This window comes from Cimex lectularius, unplaced genomic scaffold (genome assembly GCF_000648675.2).
Source record: "Cimex lectularius strain Harlan isolate CLEC.00 unplaced genomic scaffold, Clec_2.1 scaffold107, whole genome shotgun sequence".
In the NCBI taxonomy this organism is placed as follows: domain Eukaryota; kingdom Metazoa; phylum Arthropoda; class Insecta; order Hemiptera; family Cimicidae; genus Cimex; species Cimex lectularius.
In genome coordinates this window covers 906,641-926,001 of record NW_019392698.1, presented here as the reverse complement: position 1 = coordinate 926,001, position 19,361 = coordinate 906,641, and the positions used below count along the sequence as shown (strand labels likewise).

At 34.1% G+C, this 19,361-nt stretch overlaps 2 protein-coding genes across 2 annotated transcripts in view; both read left to right on the top strand.

Moving 5' to 3' along the window:
• Nucleotides 1–2,650: 2,650 nt before the first annotated feature.
• On the top strand, nt 2,651–12,221 carry LOC106670714. Its single transcript, XM_014401281.2, has 5 exons — nt 2,651–2,797; nt 5,313–5,439; nt 5,520–6,235; nt 8,343–8,416; nt 10,420–12,221. The coding sequence occupies exons 2-4, from the start codon at nt 5,322–5,324 to the stop codon at nt 8,403–8,405; spliced, it is 897 nt and encodes a 298-aa protein (XP_014256767.1). The 5' UTR covers nt 2,651–2,797; nt 5,313–5,321; the 3' UTR covers nt 8,406–8,416; nt 10,420–12,221.
• A 6,454-nt stretch (nt 12,222–18,675) lies between these two features.
• Nucleotides 18,676–19,361, top strand: part of LOC106670689 (cartilage oligomeric matrix protein) — a 59,521-nt gene continuing 58,835 nt past the window's right edge. The window contains exon 1 of the mRNA XM_014401214.2: nt 18,676–18,776. Within this exon, the coding sequence (XP_014256700.1) occupies nt 18,707–18,776 (70 nt within the window). The 5' untranslated portion in view covers nt 18,676–18,706. The remainder of the gene's footprint in view (nt 18,777–19,361) is intronic.

Sequence of the window (19,361 nt, the reverse complement as noted above, 5' to 3'; positions counted from 1 at the left end):
AATCGATATCTATGTGACGTGCGGTCATCTCACGGCCAGCACCGGCGGATAACTTTTTTATTTATTTTTTAACACCACCACCACCCGCATAAAAATGTATAAAACATCACTATAGACGACAGTAATTCTATAAATCACTTCTTTTACACGGAATGGACAGGACATTAATTATTTCAAACTACCTCTTTCATAAAAATATACATACATTACATATACACCTCTTCCGTCAATTTTATAACAAAAGCGATCATTAGTCTATCAAATTATAATGAGAATTATAGTCCTAATTATCATACGAAAAGGCAGTGGTTTCATAAAGAATGTAGTATAGCCAGAGAAAAATTTACGTTTATGTACAAGACTCCCTCAGACGGTTTTAAACCATGAGGAACGTTTGTTTTTTTTGCAATATTCATTGACAGGCAAAAAATTCCACCCTACTGATTTTTTTCATTTTCTCAATAAAAGAACATTCTGCCCTTAAATTAGATTTAACCCTTAATTAGTGACAGTTAATCGATAATTATTCAGAAATCGTGAGATGCGGTCTGGTGTGACGTAGGTTTTAGAAAACATTTTCTTTATCGTGCCAACGTTTCAATCTTTATTGAGATCATCTTTAGGGCCTGGGATTTACAAACATTGTTTACATTTAACAAATACACTTAGGATGTGGAAAAAAGTGAATTTATACAATGCAAAATATATTTTTTATATTCAATCATAGTATTTCAACTCACTCAAAGTGTTTGTCTTCTGTGTAATTGTACCATTCTTGCGTGTCGTGTTGAGAGTGCCAGTGAGATATTGCTGTTTTGTGTTTATATACGTTGGATTTTGAAGGGGTGGGAAAGGAAGTCGGTATAGAACAGACATTTTTATATAAGGAGTCGGCTTCTTTGAGGTGAAAAGAGTCGACGAAGGGAAAAGATGTGTTGGTAATGGTTCGGCCATATTATCCTTTCAGGATTATATAGAAAGGGATAAATAGGAAAAGGAAAGCTAAATTGTTGGACAATTAGACTATGTGAAAAATATTTGATGTGTGGAATGTAATGTAATAATATATGTATGTTGGGATTGTTTTTCAGCTGGGGGTTGCAGAGTTATAGGCGATGAAAGTAAAAAATTCAATCAAAATAGTTGCCATTTTTGCGTTTTCTCCCGCACAACAACCAGCTCAGTTTGTTAAACTTCACTCCCTCCTAGCTACGCCCCTCACTATTGGATTTTGGCATTTTTGGTACGTTTTTAAGATGGATTCTTCCTATAACTTTTAAGCACGGTTTGGCTCAAATCCAAGCAGTATTATAAAAGTTATAATTTGAAAAAATCCCATTTTTAATCGGGATTTTTTTTCAAATAAGGTACTTTCAAAAATAATTTCTTTCGTTTAAAATCTCAAATCACTTTTTTTTATAATAAAACGAAACCGTAGGAGTTTTGTAATTTTTTGTTACCAAATATGCCAAGAATTCTTTTAAATTAACAGAGAAATTACGGTAAAAAGCAAAAGACCTTAAAATTGTGTATACTATTAAAAAATATGGTGTGGCCATCCCACGTCTTTTTCCGTAAATCTCACATTGTTACAAAAAAGTAATAGTGGACGGGAAAATAATTAAATAGCTTAAGTAAAATTTAAAATTAGGTAGTTAACTAGTAAACCATTATTTTATTTTCATTATTTTCAGTGGTCTAGGAAAAAAACGCCCGAATCTAATTTAATTTAACGCCAGTTGTTAATAAGAAACAAAAAACATTTGACTATTTTTTTTATCTTATTGCAATATGCTTATGATATTACATTTTGTATAAAATAAATGTGATAAATAAATGTGAATATAAAATAAATAATATATACCCATTGTTTTCAAATTATTCTATGATTCCGAAAAACAAAGAAGTCTACCTCTAACTCCTTACTGCCGTGAGGTTTTTTTTTTATTCTTTTATGTTTTGTCCTAAAAACTTACATTGCAGACCATGATTTTTTCATTAGACATGTCTTTCTGGCGCTTTTCTGATTTCTGCCTCTAATCTTATTCCATCTCTTGTGATACTCTAAGTTGGCGTTAAATTTTTTATATTCGTTAATGTTGGTGACTAAAATCACTTACATTGCAGACCATGAGAGAAAAACATTTTGGAAACTTATGAAAATTATGCGCCTTTTTGAAATTAAACTATTCAAAAATTTAAATTAAGTGATTTTTTAAAAAGTATTGCGTTCGGACGAAAAACGATGTGTAGAGTTTTTTTCTCAATTTGCACGTTTTTAAGTCCCCTGTGCAACAAAAATCTAAATTTTACCCCCACCCACGATGATCAAATGGACCGCCCCTTTATTAAGCCTGCATATTTAGCGAACTTGGACGACGAGAAAACGAACTTTCAGGCTTACTAACTTAAAGATGGCGAGAAGCCGAAAAAAACTAAAACAGAGATAATAATCAGACCAGAATGACCGGAAACGACCAAAGATAAAAATTGACCGACGTTAAAAGGATTCCAGACATTTTTCAAAACCGGCGAAGTGACAACCAAGACAGCTTTTCCCGTTGGAAAATAACGATTTATCATTCAGGACTAAAATTTTTGGGTTGGCAACGGATCGGGGCGATCGGCGCAGAGGATTGGCGCAGATACGTAATCTTATGTCATTTAACCGCCGGCAACCCGTTGCGTTAGATCTTGCACACGTGGGTCGTGGATATTTTTCGGCTTTTTTCAACAAGACAACTCTCAGAGACATTGTCACCTTCTCACTTTTGACCCTAATTACAAAGAAATAAAGGTGAGCGTTTTGAACATGATTTAAATTTGAGAATATTTTTAAATTTAACTTTCGCCGAGGGTTAAGCCTCGCCGCCGCTAGTAAAAACAAAAGCGAACGGGACATTAGGCCTAGGCGGAAGATATTTCATTTTCTATAATTTTAATCATTTACTTTATTAATTTATTATTGTTTTATATATATTTTGTTATTTTTCGGTACGCGTCTGTCTTCGCGTAACTATATCATAAACGTATAAACTAATCATTTTATATGTCAGTGTTTGCTGGTTTAATATCATTCGGGGGGATCGAATAAAGCTAAGATTTCAATCCAACATTGCACAGCGATTGCTACAAAAGCGCAGATCCGACTCAGTCGAAATTAAAAGTTCAATTTAAACTTTCAAAGTTTAATGAATGATGGCTGTTCGAGTGTTATCGTTCAATCATAAGTCGTAAATCGATAAAATTAAATAAGCTTCCGTCACGTGTCAAGGAACAAACCCGATGAACTCTTGTGCGTTTGTGCAGCACGGCTTTACAACAAAGGTACCTTGTATCTAGTACAATCAAAAGCCAACGGCAGACACCTTGGGTATTCATTTTGCCGCCAATGACTACCTACATAAACAAGTAAAGCAGCCATTTTGAAAAAGCCACATGCTTGTATCACTACCTATCTTGTCTGTACAATTGAACTATTTATATTCCTATCCGGGTTAAATATTTTTGTTTCAGTTATTTTAAGTCGTGTAAAATTGTGTGAAACTTAGTTGAGAGCAACCACTGACTGAGGCCTAAAATTGTTTCAAATGTAGTAGAAAGCAACCAAAGACTTGGGGGGCCTAATTTGTGTCAAATGTAGTTGAAAGCAACCGGATTTCGGTCTAACATTATGTCAAAATGGGTAGAAGGCAACCACAGATTTGGGCCCAAAATTGTGTCAAAATTTATGGAATGCAACCACTGGTTTGGGCCTAAAATTGTGTGAACATTTGTAGAATACAACCAAAGACTTGGGCCTAAAATTGTTTAAAATTTATAGAAAGCAACCACAGTTTTGGGCCTAAAATTGTGTGAATATTTGTAGAAAACAACCAAAGACTTGGGCCTAAAATTTTGTCAAAATTTATAGAAAGCAACCCCAGATTTGGGCCTAAATTATGTGAATATTTGTAAAAAAAAAAAAACCAAAGACTTGGGCCTAAAATTTTGTCAAAAGTTTTAGCAAGCAACCACAGGTTTGGGCCTAAAATTGTGTGAAAATTTGAAGAAAGCAACCACTGATTTGGGCCTAAAATAGCGTCAAAATTTATGGAATGAAACCACTGGTTTGGGCCTAAATTGTGTGAAAATTGTTAGCAAGCAACCACAGGTTTGGGCCTAAAATTTTGTGAATATTTGCAGAAAAGAACCAAAGACTTGGACATAAAATTGTGTCAAAATCTAAAGAAAACAACCACAGATTTGGGCCTAAAATTGTGTGAAATTTATAGAAAGCACCCACAGATTTGGGCCTAAAATTTTTGGAAAATTTGTAAAAAGGAACCAAAGACTTTGGCCTGACGTTATGTCAAATTTACTAAACAGCAACCACAGAAGTGCAAGATACCACATCGTAACACATGGTTTTATGATGGTTTCAGCAATGGTTTGAGCTTTATCTGCCTGTGCTGCTAGATAACTTATCAAGCAACAGGTTTTTAGTGAGTTTTTATTAACAAGTTTTGCATGAATTTTAGTGTAGGTTTGAGAAATAGCCAGTTCAGTGCTCTTCCTCATGATAAAATGAGCCTTTTTTATTCCCGGAGTTCCAGATGTGTATTCTTGCAATGATGACACAATTTAACTGGAACCATTGAAATGTTTGGAAGGACTTTTGCGCAAATCTCACACTGACCTTTTTTCGTAGGCCTCTATAAATTCCAAATCTTAGTACCTGTCACGAAACTTATACTTTTTATTTATTATATTTCCACTGGTTGTTTTCCTGCACCTAGAGACTTGTAGAATTTGAGCATCCTGGATCCTGCTGAGGTGCTTCATCTGAAGGCTGTTAATCTTGTTGAGCCGTTTTTGGGTAGTGACTCATTTACTGTTCCATTACTGAACGCAGTGTAAATTTCACGAACTGCCTCAGCCTTGCACCAAGTTTGTACAGTAAGCATTCAAAAATTATGGGTTTTGAAGCCATAAGAAAGAAAATATTTTATAATTTATAGTGAACTGTTTAAGTCACTGTTTCTTTATGAACTGACACATTATCCTTTTGGTATTGTGTGAACACTTATGTAATTACGTAATGCCTCCTATGTAACTAGAAATGCAGATTAACATTTTTAAAACTATAACAATGAAAAACGCATGAACTTTTCTGGTTGCCTGGTAAATAAACCCCATACTCCTCACTTGCATTAGTTCATAAAGTTTTCTTATATGTAAGCCTACAAACAGGCGAAACTGTACAGTCCTCTTGTATGACAGAAATTACTTCAATTACGTTTCAAATATTTCTTTTTTTTCTATGTTGACAGGCATCCAAAATGCTATTGGCTTCAAATGCAAATGATGGCGAATCTAACGAACTGGAACTTAACTATGTACATATGCTTAAAGCTTATCGAAATCAACCTTGCCCTATTGATATTATAAGTCGCCAAGGTATGTGTAAAATTATGTTAACATTTTTATTTTGTATTTTGTTCAATGTTTACTTATATACAATATTTTTGTTTTTAAAGGGAAGTTCAGTTGGATGAAAATTGGCAATGTTCACATTCCTGTGTTGTTTAGACATGAAATTGCTGTAGTGAGTGTCTATCTGTTAGAAACTGAGGTGTTTCATGATTTGTTTAGTTGTATCCAAACAGAAGTTTGCAAGTTGCCTCTAATCTATTGTACGCAGGCAACTGAAACCGAGGCCAATCTTCTTAATCATATTAACATACAACACAGCAATAGGAAGTTCGGCTCTTATATTTTTACATCACGTGATATTTTAATAACAAAAAAAGATGCACTTCTATATTACGACTATCTAAACTTTGTATTTGAAAAGATAATTTCACCTAAAGCAAGAAGTAACCGTTGTGGATTTGTCCTCATCAATACAGGGTTCATTGTTCCATACATTGTAGATGAACATGGCACAAAATTTGTACCGATCTTTTATTTCAAGAATCGATACCCTCTCCTGAAAGCCACTGTCGTTTTAGACAGTTGGGAATATTGTTACTTGAAGGTCTGTACCTTGGCTCAAGGAATTCGCAGTTGCTTTTATCCAGGGTTATTTACGCCTGTCGTACCTCTGAAAGTTATTAAGGATATGTACAATCAAGGTGCAGATTTCACGGAATGTTGTCTTTCTTATATAAATCTGGATCAGCTCACTTTTGTCGGAAAAAATTGTCCATCAAGGCCTTGCCAGTGGTATTTGGACCCGGTTAATGCGCATGTTGTAAGTACAGTACATTAAAAATAATAATTAATATACATAGTTTAAACCATGATTTGAGGGTAATAGTAATAATACACTCAAAGACAAAAACTGGACACTTGTATTTATTTGTTTATTTTCAATAATAAATATGTATAAAGATTAATAATTGGTTTAAAACGCCAACACAACATTAATAACTTGTTGTTTACCTTTATAGAGTGGAATTATCCTTTTAAATGATTTAGATTGAAAATAAAGAAAAACAGTTCAATTTCATCCTTTCCAAAGACAACTTGTCGAGTGATTTAATTTTTTTTCTGTAATTGTTTCTTTGATGAAACATAAATTTAAGTAAAAAATTAAGTATTAATTTTTCTTTCTTAAAAGCGTGGTTTTAAGTGGAGAAGATTTCACCCGGGCATATGCATTGGGTGTGCTGCGCTCTACCATCACATTGATCTACAACAGTTTAGGGCCTGGAGTATTGGTTGACTCCAGGACTATGGAACCATCATTTAACTACCTCCTTGATATAGGTAGTCAACTCCAAACCGTCCGTAGTGTTAGGGCGAGTTCTAAAACAGCCATCAGAAGGCTTTGTGAGAATAGCCTAGTCTCTAGACATCCCGCATCAGGTTCTCTACAAATAGAGAGGCATCGAATAGAAAAACAACTATTCGCAAATCAACATTTCATTTGGACAATTGAACAATGGGTGGGTCTCTCTTCATCGATGAGTGCCGATTTGGTTTGAGGCAGTCAGACAATCTGGTCTAAATAATGTGGAGAATGCTTTGCTTTTTATATGCATTGCATGAGACATTTTCTGTTTAATGATGGTCAGTTATCGAATAGGGCAGAATCAACATCCATTTGTAAGTAAGTCAGGTGTAGTGAATCACCTGCATTCGTATTGACTTAATATTTTAACTACACATTTTCACATTATAACTACAAATACACTTTTGTAGGGGGAGGGGAAAGAATAATATATTTAAAAAAATAACCATACATCATAATATAGGTAATTTTGTACTGCTCTCTCTTTATATGTGTAGCTTTTTCAAAAAAGTTCGGAATTATAAAAATCGTTAAAATAATGCAAAACTTTTTTTTTAACAAATCTTTTTTAAAGGAAAAAAATAATAACTTACATTTTCTTTAAATGTTTTCCAAAAAAAAGGACGTTCGTGCCCGTACCGAACTGATTATCAAACAGAATGTTTGACTGCACTGAGGTACATTGAGGAAGTTCTAGAAACTGTGGTTTCATGCTATTCACTCTATTTATTTGGGACAACTTTGTGTTAATGCACAATAATGTTCGACCGCATATGCTCAAGTTCTCAAGTTGTGAACCATTACGTGGAGGATGTAGGGATTTTCATGACGTGAATCCCGTAGAACACTTACAGGACATGATAAAGAGGCCGGTTGTCCGCAGCCTCCAATAAGTGTTGTACAGCCTCAATCCACTCTTGTTGAAGAATTCTGTTTATACATTTATTTATTTTAGATTTACTTGATGACTGGGAGACTTAAGACCCTCCATGAGACCAGAGGAGGTAATACGCATTTATTAAGAGCAAATCCAAGTAATAAATTCTTAGTTCAGTTTTAATCTTTCCGGTATTTTGGTGAATTTTCTTCAAACCCTCATGATTAAGTTTTTTTAAACGCTTGAATTTCTTATCTCATTTAGTTTAGTGTGCATTAAAATAAATATGTTGTAATTAATAAACGATCAAAATACATACAATTTGAAGTAAACAACAAAATGCAAGTGTCTTTTTTTTTTTTTTTTTATTAACGGTGATTAGTGACCGTTAATGGATAATTATTCAGAAATCATGAGATGCGGTCTGTTGTGATGTAGGTTTCAGAAAAACATTTTCTTTATCGTGCCAACGTTTCGATCTTTATTGAGATCATCTTCAGGGCCTGGCCTCAATAAAGATCGAAACGTCAGCACGATAAAGAAAATGTTTTTCTGAAACCTACATCACACCAGACCACGATTTCTGAACAATATTTTTAAAAATTTTATTTATTTATTTATTGTTTAATTTTATTCCTGTTATAATTTATAATAATTTCATAACCATATTTTTTCCACGTTATTTAGTTCCAAATTTTGTCAGAGCCGATTGAATCCTCGGATAGTAATCTTCCACAAGAAGAGGAATAATGAAAAAACATGTAAGATTCAATATATTGTCTTATATTTTTTAAACTCTCAGGGTGTCAACATTTTACAATTATCAATTTGACAAATTAATCAATAAATTAATTACAGAAGATTTGTGAATAACTAAGAAAAAGTTATAAATTAATTGAAGAAACAAAGTTTATATTTTACTATTATACAGTGAAACCCCTTTTAACGTGTATTCATCTATAGCGACCACCTCTCTTAATGTACAATTTTTGCATTCTCCAGCAAAAATATAGAATTTCTGTACATGTTAAACCCTGTAAATAGAGCCCCCCTACAGGTTGTGGACACTGCCTCTAGTCTCCATCAGAGTAATTCACCCCTCTAGAATGGTTGTAAACAGACAGTAAAAATATATTAAATGTCCGCATGAAAAAATATTTGTACGGATCATTTTAAATTTCTTTTTAGTTAAAATAATTTCAGAAAGGTAGGCTAGATATATCAAATCCTTTACTGAAATATAATAACAAAGTTTGTTTATTTTTTATTTATTTATTTTTATTTTTTTGACAGCTGTTAAGAAAGTATGTGTACATTTCTCGCCCTTTTATAAGTGACTTTTTTCCCCCAGAAGTTCCGTTCCTCCTCACATATTCTATGTTTATGTGAGCTTTTTTGGAAATTATATAGGTTCATTTTCAAAAACTTCTCTTTTGTTCACATTTTTCAGGCATTTAGATGGCTCTTATTTTTTTCTGGAAATTAATTTGAATTTATAAATTCTGTTCTTCTTCGGAAAGCTTCTTTTTCTGGAAAGAAAAATTTTTTAGGCATTTGACGGCTTTTATTTTGTTTGTCCTATTTTTCTAGAAAAAAACTTTGTCTTTATTCGGTCTGTTTCTTCTTCGAAAACTGCTCTTTTGCAGAGGAATACATTTTTCAGGCCTTTGGACAGATATTTTTATTTTTTCTTATTTTTCTAGAAACAACTTTGTCTTTCAAATTGACACTAAAGAAAGTGTTAGTTCTTAGTTAGTTAGTTCAGGAAAAGACAGGGGAAAGAAAGCAGTCACTGTGGCTGAATTAGCCCAAAAATATGAAGTTAGGTTTGCATATGAGTCTCCATTTGCGAGGAAACGGAGAGCGATTGCTAGTCTATTGGTAGCAGAAACTGACATTCTAACATTCGTCCCTTTTTCTAAATGTGTGGTCCAACCATTTCCAAATGACATTCGGTTGACTGGACTCATCTGAACGAAATTTCGGAATCCCATTCTGTCTTCCAATCTCAGTGTCAAGATCGTGCCCATGTTTATTACACGATCTTTGAATATCCGAATTCACCAACGCAGTGGCTTTTTGTTAGCCCTTTTTTTACTCCGTATAGCTACGTAAAGTGGTTCTGCAATCCCCGAGAGTGCGGCCTCGTTCGACATGGCTCAGACTCAAACTAGATGTGGACACAATTTCTGGAGCAACAATGTTGCGAGGCAAAGAGTCTGCAACATGCATTTGAGAGTCTGCGACAGAGAGTCCGAACAAACAATTCCGATGCGTACTAGGCTTAAGGTGGACTCTAATTGGTGAAAATTAGGATTGCCACCCTATTAGTTTGGTCTATTATTGGCTGAATGGGGACATCTTGCCTCTCAAGTCTCAACTCTATTTTGTGCTACCTTGCTTCGATTAAAATGGCTAATTTGGATTCTTAAGTGTTATAATTAGATAAAAAATGAAATGCCATGATAAATGAATTAAGAAATCATCACAAAGATGGAACGTTAGTTTAAAAAACAGATTAACTGGTTTTTTAAATGTTTTTATTTATTTGTACAATTTTTTCAAATATATCTCAACATCAATACATATATCGTACAACACATTTATCTTGATTTAAAAAATCTGTTTTAAACAACCTCTCAGAAATGGATAAAATCACTTCTTTCTTGTGTGTATGTTATAGAGGGGTTTCACTTATTTAAGTTATAATTATTATTTATGTATAGTTATATAAAATATATATATTTTTGTTTATTTTTTCCAGGCAAGCTGATGCTGGTAAAAGATACCAAGCTTCATGTCATTTGTGTGGTTATTATACTTAATAGTTTTCTTTAAGTATAACACTTCAGATAAAATAATTACTTTATTAATAATCAACTTTTGTTATTAATAACATTCTTGCATCCTTTAATTTCTAATCTAAGTACATTAATCCCTTAACATTCACAAAGGTTATGGTTTTTTGTTTTTTATTACTTTTTTACTTTTGGAGACTTATTCTCTAACCACAATACTTATGCTTTCTCGTCAACTCATTGATGAAAAGCTTTACAATAGATGCACTTTTCCCCAGCATGTAACGTTTCTAACACCGTTCTTTCTGCGAGTATCATTAAATCTTTACTTTCACATAGTTATTGTATAGATGAAAGCAAGATGAAAACTGAGAAAAACAATCATCAAATGTCGTTGGATTGTTCTTGGAAATTTAAATTAATTTTTTTTTAACACAAACGCTTTTAAACAATCAAAACTCGCAGATGTCAAACCTTCGAAAGTTAAGAGATTATTGTACATACAATAGATTACTTTATCTATTATTTTTTTGACATACGTTTTTTATTTTACCTAATTTTGTTTAACATTGCAATATTTTGTATTTTAAGTTGGTTGCAAGGAAGTGATTTTTTTTTTTTTTAATTATATCACTTCAGCTGAAAGTTTTAATAAATTAATTACTATGTTTTTAAATACAAATTTTTGTATTCTTATATTTTTAAATATGTATAATAGATGATCTGCCTATTATATATTATTGTTTGTCATTAATTGTATTTGTTTTCTTTTATTATATTCTAATTAAAATTGCAATATTTCTTTTAAGTTTGTTGAAATAGTGGTACAGTGCTCTATTAGGAATCCGAACTAACTACACGGGGTTGTTCACTTTATGAAAAAAATGTGAAAACATGGTTTTTAAAAAATATAAAACAATAAAATCATTCATCGTTATCGTCAATTTCCATAACATTCTTCACATTTTCATAAGTTTTGATCCATCATCATGCCATTCAATCCATGCTAAAATATTAAGTTCATTCACAGCAGCCTGTATGTTTGTCTTTTGTTAAATCAAGTTGGATATCTGTTTGCAGATGTCAATGATCTGCAGATTAAACTTCTGCAATTCTTGATTTTTTTCCCCTGTTCAGATTACTGGAGTGTCATAAGTACTGAAGTTGGGTTTACTGGCAGAGAACTGTACTATTATTTACTGACTTGATATTACCTGTGGGACAAATTATGATGTCATTTTGTTTATTTTTAATTGTTGAAACACATGAAAGTAGCTTGATCTATTTTCGTTTATGCGCTTATTTTAAAAATGTTTAAAAAAATGTGTTTTAAAAAAACTTTTAAGTATTTTTATGTTTTAAATGTTTGAAACGAGACTACAGCTATGTTTCTAATGATGTCCCTAATGTGGCTGTGCTCTTTTAAAGCTAAGATAATTTTTATAATACTTAACTTTCTATGTGTATTTTTCCTTGAATCAAGTTACCATGTTTTTTCACACAGAATACCATTGAGATTTTATAGTTCTTAAGAGAAACTAAAACTAAGATAAGTTTAACAAACTGAAGCTGTGCTGAAATTAATATGTTTATATATTTTTTTATACATTTTGGATAGTACAAGTGTATTAGACCTTTAAATTTATTTTATACTGCCGCCCTCAGTATTTGTAGTTTGTAGTGTTTTATATTTTTGCAAAATCTAAGATATGTGCAATCTTATGTTAGTTGCATATTTTTATGAATAAAATGTTTTGCTCATTCCAAAGGAGTAAAATTTTAATTTTATTATTTAACAAATCCTTAAATCTTGCTTATTCGGAAATCGTGAGATGCGGTCTGGTGTGACGTAGGTTTCAGAAAAACATTTTCTTTATCGTGCCAACGTTTTGATCTTTATTGAGATCATCTTCAGGGCCTGGGATTTACTATAAACATTGCTTAAATTTAACAAATAGATGTAGGATGTGAAAAAATGTGAATTTATACAATGCAAAAAAAAAATTTTTTTTTATATTCAATCAAAGTATTTCTACTCACTCAAAGTTTGTTTTCTGTGTAATTCTGCCATTCTTGCATATCGGGTTGAGAGTACCAGTGAGATATTGCTGTTTTGTGTTTATATACGTTGGATTTTGAAGGGGTGGGGAAGGAAATTGGGATAGAAAGACATTTTTGTATAAGGAGTTGGCTTCTTTGAGGTGAAAAGTGCCAACGATGGGAAAAAATGGGTAATGGTTCGGCCAGATTAACCTTTCAGGATTATATAGACGGGGATAATTAGGAAAATGAAAGCTAAATTGTGTACAAACTATGTAAAAATGTTTGATGTGTCGAATGTGATGAATGTTTTGTGTTACATTATACGTTTTGTGTGATGTGATATATGTACGTTATCGATATTGAATTTGATTAACGATATTAGCGTAGCTGCGACTGAGTTTACATGTATCTGTTCTGTAATTGATGCTGTGTTGATGTAAACCATTTCTAAAAAGTTATGTTTATGTTTGTTTTGTTCTGTGTGTAATATTTTTGGATTGTTGAAGTCGAAATTGTGCTGGTGTTCAAAATGGTGGGTAGCCAGCGCTGTAGGATTTTGTTTGGGTTTTTTGCTTGTCTCTTATCCAGACATTGGAATGTAATTCCGAAAGTTGCTGGACGGTTTAAACAATTAATTTTGTAGATTACGTCAGATTTATTTGTTATTGGTGTGGGATCTTTAATTTTGGAAAAAGTGTGTAATTGTTTTATAGTTTTTGAAAGTTATTTTAAAGTTATCAGAAGAGAGAAATGTGTTTAATTTATGTGATAGGCCGTGAATGAATGGCATGGAAATGTGTGTTGGTTTGTCTATGTAGTTGATAGATTTGATGTAGTATTAGTAATAGTGAATGGTGTTAGTGTTGAGTTGTATTTGTTGATAATGTGTTTAGGGTAGTGATTGTTGTGGAGGATCTGTCTGTATATCTTTATATTCTTGTGGTGAAAGGATTCATGGATTAGGGTAACAATTCTGTGAAGTAGCCCTTTGGCCGCGTTTATTATTGTATGAAGAGGATGGTGAGATGTAAAGTTGAGGTAGCGATCTGTGTTTCTTGGTTTTTGATACCAATCTGTGATTAATGTTGGTTGTTTTATTACGAGTGTACTTAATTCTTGCGCCAATCGACGACTCAGTAGGGTTGATTCCATGAAAAACAAATGCAAATTCGTCGAAATTTGTTTTTTCATTTTTTATCTTTGCGTTTAATGCGTAATGTGTGTTATTTACTAGGTGAATTCTTTCGTAAATCGACTAGCAGGGTAATTTCCATTGAAAATAAACGCAGGTTCGACGGAAAAAAATCCGGATACTTTTTGCACTTTTTTTCCCGTAAAATATGAGGTTTACCAGCTTAATATTTTCTCCAATCGACTCAGCAGGGTGGATTCTAGGGAAAACAAGTGAAAATTCATCGAAATTTGTTTCTCCATTTTATTTGTTCTTTGCGTTTATCTCGTAAAGTATGTGATTTGCTAGCTAAATTCTTGCGTAGATGTCTATTACATAATTAATTGTATGTTTTAACTAATATTTTATTTTGATCAATTTTATTGTAAAGATGTCCTCATATTTGAATTTAATTACAAAATAGTTAATTAATTTAATTACCAAGTGGAATTCAATTGCTTATTACAATATAGAAAAATAAGTAAATAAATAACTAGATAGTGGGTGGTCATCACACTGATTTCAGTTGTGACAGTTTAGTTAAATCTAGTTTATTAATGAACAAGGAAAAAGTATGGGCACCTGCTTTTGGGCCAAAGCCTGCGCAGGTGCCCCTTATGCAGAGAAAGGTTGCTCGATGTGTCCACATAATGGAGGCGTGTCATGCCTTGGCTCCATACAGAGAGCGTGTAGGCATGCTGCCGGACTTAAGAAGAGTTCTCGAACACGGTAGCGAGTTTCAGAGTCCCCTGTTCCGCTTTTTAGGGGAAATTGGTTTTTTTACTGTATATAATATGTCTTATGTGTTGTGTCTATATGTTTTGTCTGAGTGCATGTATTTATTAGCGTGAATGGCGAGGGGTGAGGGTGAAATATAACGTCATCATCGCCCCTCGAACGTTGAGAGTGTAAGAGTGTGTGTTCGGGGTCGATGGCGGAATATTTATAAAAGTACGTCGACCCCAATCTAGATTAGTTTAAGTATAGGTCGGTGGAGGAATATCAAGTACTCCACCGACCAAACGGAATGAGTGTACTGTATGGATGTATTTATGTGTATGAATGAATTTATTTGTATGAATGTAGTGTTTGAAAGGGTAAATAGAATATTTAAAAGAGAGAGAGAGAGAGAGAGAGAGAGAATTCCTCTCCAAATTCCTTCAACAGATCCTTGAAGGAGGACTGCTGGTGGCCAGATTCCTCCGTTTAATAGAACATTAATCATAAAAGCTGCTCGTTGGGCTTAAAAAACGCTGCATTATGTGGACCCAAGTTTGCTCGGTCGCTGAAAGCAGTTTGGACTGTCCAATATCCCAAATCTGTGCAAGTAGGCCTTATTTTTCCCATGGCCTGTAAGCGCCATCGTTAGTTGACCGGTATGCTTAATCGCGATACTTTGCCTTGCAGAAATGGTTGGTGTATACTCTCTTGTGAGCTTGCCTTTGTCAGAGTTTGTCCACATTTTTTCCAATTTTTCTAGGCTTTTGGTTTCCTCTTGTTTTTTAATGTACGAGACCGGAACTTTTGCGTACGTTGTTTCTAATTCTCTTTCTAGAGCTGCTTGTTTTGCCAATTTTTCTGCTCTTTCATTTCCTCGATTCTCCTACCTGGGATTTCACCCACAGTAACGCAATTTTCCAGCCCGAATTTCTTGTTAGATTTCTTAAGTGCTTCTTATTTTTTGGGCAGTTGGATGTTTTGTTTTGTGGCCATTTATCAACGCTTGGGAACTGAACCATCAGTGTATACTAATGCCGATCTCGAATCCTCTTCGTGACAGTGCAGGAACCACTCGAGAACCCTCTCTACTGTTTGCAGCTCTCAGCCTGGTTTTTAGAGCAGAATGGAGCTAGTTTTTTTCGTCTTGTTTTTTGACGTATAGTATTGTCGCACTGCCCACCATATCTTCTATTCTACTTTCATCTGTGTATACTTCGTAGGTCGGATTAAAAATTTCTTTTTCTGTTAGCACATTTTCTACTTCTTTTGGGAGTGGCCATTTCTTCACTCTTTGTAGTTACCGTATGTATATTACAAAGCTCGTTAATTTTGAAGTCGATAGGGGATGATCGCTAAGATTTGCTGCCTGGTATGTGATAGTTCTATATCCGCGAATTATCCTTAGAGCGACTTTCCTTTGTACGCTTCTCATTTTTTGAATATTTTTATTTATTTTTAGAGCATCTGACCATGCCGGAGCCGCATAGGTGAGGATAGGTATTAGGTGAGGCTCCTTTGTATAAAATTTCGAGTGCTCCTTCACCAAGACCCCAAAACTTCTTGTTGCTTTTTTTTCTCCACGAGAGTTCGCAACAGCAGAGGTTATATCAACCCTTGGGGTGCCGGTGTTTTTGAACAAAAACCCATTTGTAAGTATCCAGCGGCCCTGCATTCGAACTCGGGACTTTTACCATACAGTGATGAACGCCGTGTCAACGCCTAAACCGTTGCGGCTCTGCGGCCCCTCACAAATGTTTGTAATATGTGTTTTCCAATAACAGTTTTGGTTAAATTTTTTTTCATTTGCCTCGTAAAATATCAGGTTTACGAGCATATTCTTGCGCCATTCGACTTAGCAGCGTTTATTCCATGGAAAACAAGTGCAAATTTGTCGAAATTTTTCGAATTTTTTTTTTCTTGCCTTTATCTCGTAAACTGTTAGAGTAACGTGGATTCTTGCGCCAATCGGATCAGCAGGATCGTTTCCATTGAAAACAAGTGCAAATACGTCGGGAAAAAATCATGTTTTTTCAACGTATCTTGAGGTTTACGAGGAGCTTAATTGCATAAGCTCTTATTTTAAATCTTATTCTTTCCTGAATTTTTTCAGGATGTTTTGTATAAAGTAGTTCGAATTGGCAGCATGCATTCTAATTCGTCGAAAATTGAATCACACGCTATTCTACAATCGATCTGTCTGTTTAAATTGTAATCCTGAATGTGTCATGAGTTGTCGTGCATATCCCGCGAGCCCACGCTTTTCTCTCTCAATTGGCAATTTTATCCTAGGCTTTTGATTTAAATCCTCCGAAGCTTTTTAGGATTCAGGCGTAATGTTTGTCACAATAGAAGTATCGAAGAGACTAAATCCACAGCTTACATAATTCCAGAGAAAAAATATACAAATAAATTGAGCAAGTAGAGCAAACCAATTAACATTTTACAACAATTTATTATTTTTTAAACAATTGAACTCGTGTCGTTAAGGCATTATTGATCCAATTAATTTTTTATAAGTCAATATTTATCTTCTCAATCCTTTCATTAAGATTAATTCCTTGGATATTGACTTATTTCCATCGAAGCCATGAGGGTGTAATAGTTAAAAATGTGTAACTAGTTTCGGTAAAAGATCGGATATAATAAATTTAATAAATTACCATTTTATAGGTAACCTCAGCGATAGCTGAGAGTTATTGTCAATTTATTAGGAGATACGATGTATATCCAGTCCACCTATGCGGAGAGTAAAAAATTGGCTAGCGCGTTCATGTTTTTTTATTCAATCTATTTAAATATGAATTGTGCAAATCCAAATTATTGTAAAAACAAATCGTCTACAGTGAATTTACATTCCCCAGAGAAGAAGTCAGAATTTTAAAAGAAATAAATAAACATTATTTGCGGGAGGAGTGACAGTGAATGAATCAGTAAGTGAGTGAATGATTGAAAGAGAGAGAGAGAGAGAGAGAGCGAGAGAGAGAGAGAGAGAGAGAGAGAGAGAGAGAGAGAGAGAGAGAGAGAGAGANGAGAAAGAGAGAGAGAGAGGATAGAGAGCGAGAGAGAGTAAGTGAGTGAGTAAATAAGTGAGCGAGTGAAAGCGAGTGAGTGAACGAGAGAGAAGGTAAGTTAGTGAGTGAGTGAGTTAGTGTATGAGAGTGACAGAGTGAGAGAGAGATTAAGTGAGTGAGAGAGAGAAAGTGATTGAGGGAGAAAGAGAGATAGTTAGTGAGTGAGAGGGAAAGTGAGCGAGTAAATGATTAAGTGAATGTGGGAGAGAGAGAGTGAGACAGAGATAGTAATAGAGTGAGTGAATGAGAGGAAGCCAGTGAATAAATTAGTAGTAAATTAGAGACAGTAAATGACTGAGTGAGTGAGAGTGAATAAGTGTGAAAGAGGGGGAGAGAGTGAGTGAGCCAGGATGAGAGAGAGAGAGAGAGAGAGAGAGAGAGAGTGAGAGAGAGAGAGAGAGGGTGAGAGAGAAAGAGAGTTAGTAAATGAGTGAGTGAGAGAGTGAGGAGTGAGAGAGATAGTAATTGAGTGAGTGAGTAAGTGTGTGTGAAAGAGAGAGTAAGTTAGTGCGTAATGATTGAGTGAGTGTGAGAGAGATAGTGAGTGAGTGAATGAATGAGTGAGAAGGAGAGAAAGTCAGTGAGTAAATTAGTAGTAAATTAGAGAGAGTAAATGACTGAGTGAGTGAAAGTGAATGAGTGTGAGAGAGTGAGTGAGTCAGGATGAGAGAGAGTGAATAAGAGGGAGGGAGAGTCAAACGAAAGATCAAGACCCGCTTAGATTATAGGAATTTTCGAGAATTTCTTTTGTTAACTGAACGAAATGTTTGACTGTCTACATTTTGTTGTGTTAAGTAAACTATCCCTACTGCTTAAAAATAAGTGGAAAAGAGGAAGAAGCAATGAAGAAAATGTTATATAAATTTAAAAAACCGGTTGATATACTGATTTTTTTTTAATTGATGAAGTGTGGTGTTTAAATTTTTTGAACATGTGTATGTAGTTTTTAACACACCCGGTAATCCAAATGTTTCAATAATTCGAATACCCCCCTTCCAATGATGGAATTCGGATTATTGAGAGAGAGCACTGTATTGTTTATCCAATTTGCACATTAAAGGAACCATAGTTCGGGCTTGTTTCTTGTGACACCAAATCAATTTCACTTCACTTCCCTTCTTCAAATCTTTGAGAAAATTTTGTTTTTCGAAATTGAGGAAAAACGGTTGTTGGCTTGGTGGGAGAAGACGGTGGGGCCCGGGAGTATAAAAGCGTCGGGGAAGTTCTGCTGGTAAGTAGTCGGACAAGATGTGGTGGCTTCACTGTGTTATGCTGCTATTTTTGGCGGGGCTCGCGTCTCCAGCGTCACTCGATACCGGTAAGTAATTTTAAGTTTCCTGCTCGGACAAGTTTCCTTTTTCTATCCGACTGACCCAAGAGCACCGTTCGTCATACATATCTGCCTGACAGCCGACTCATTCCAATCTGTGCGGCAAGATTTAGCGCCACAATTAAATCTGATTGATTTTTTGTTAAATAGTAGCATAGTAAATTTTTCTGGGAAGCTATGCTACTGTAACATTATTGATGATGGCCTATGAAAAACTTCAGCTTAATTCAAAGGGCCATCCTCTTATTTTCTTATCAGTTGAACTTCTGCAATGGACAATTTCAAATTTAAGGCTTGAGCTACGTCAGTAGAAAAAAAGATTAAATTTTCCCCTAAAACCAACAATCTGAAAGTTCTCTAGATTTTTTTCCTATAAATGATCTCTAAATAGGCTTAAGTTGCATTAACTAATATTTTCGTTCACTTATAACTACAAACTTTGTCTGTTTTTAATATTGTTAATATTATTACTTATTAGAGCAATTTACCTGAATAAGTCGAAGGTTTTGGTTTTCTCATTTTTGGAATTTCTGTTTAGAAACGGTTTGAAATGAGTATAAAACTTACGATTAT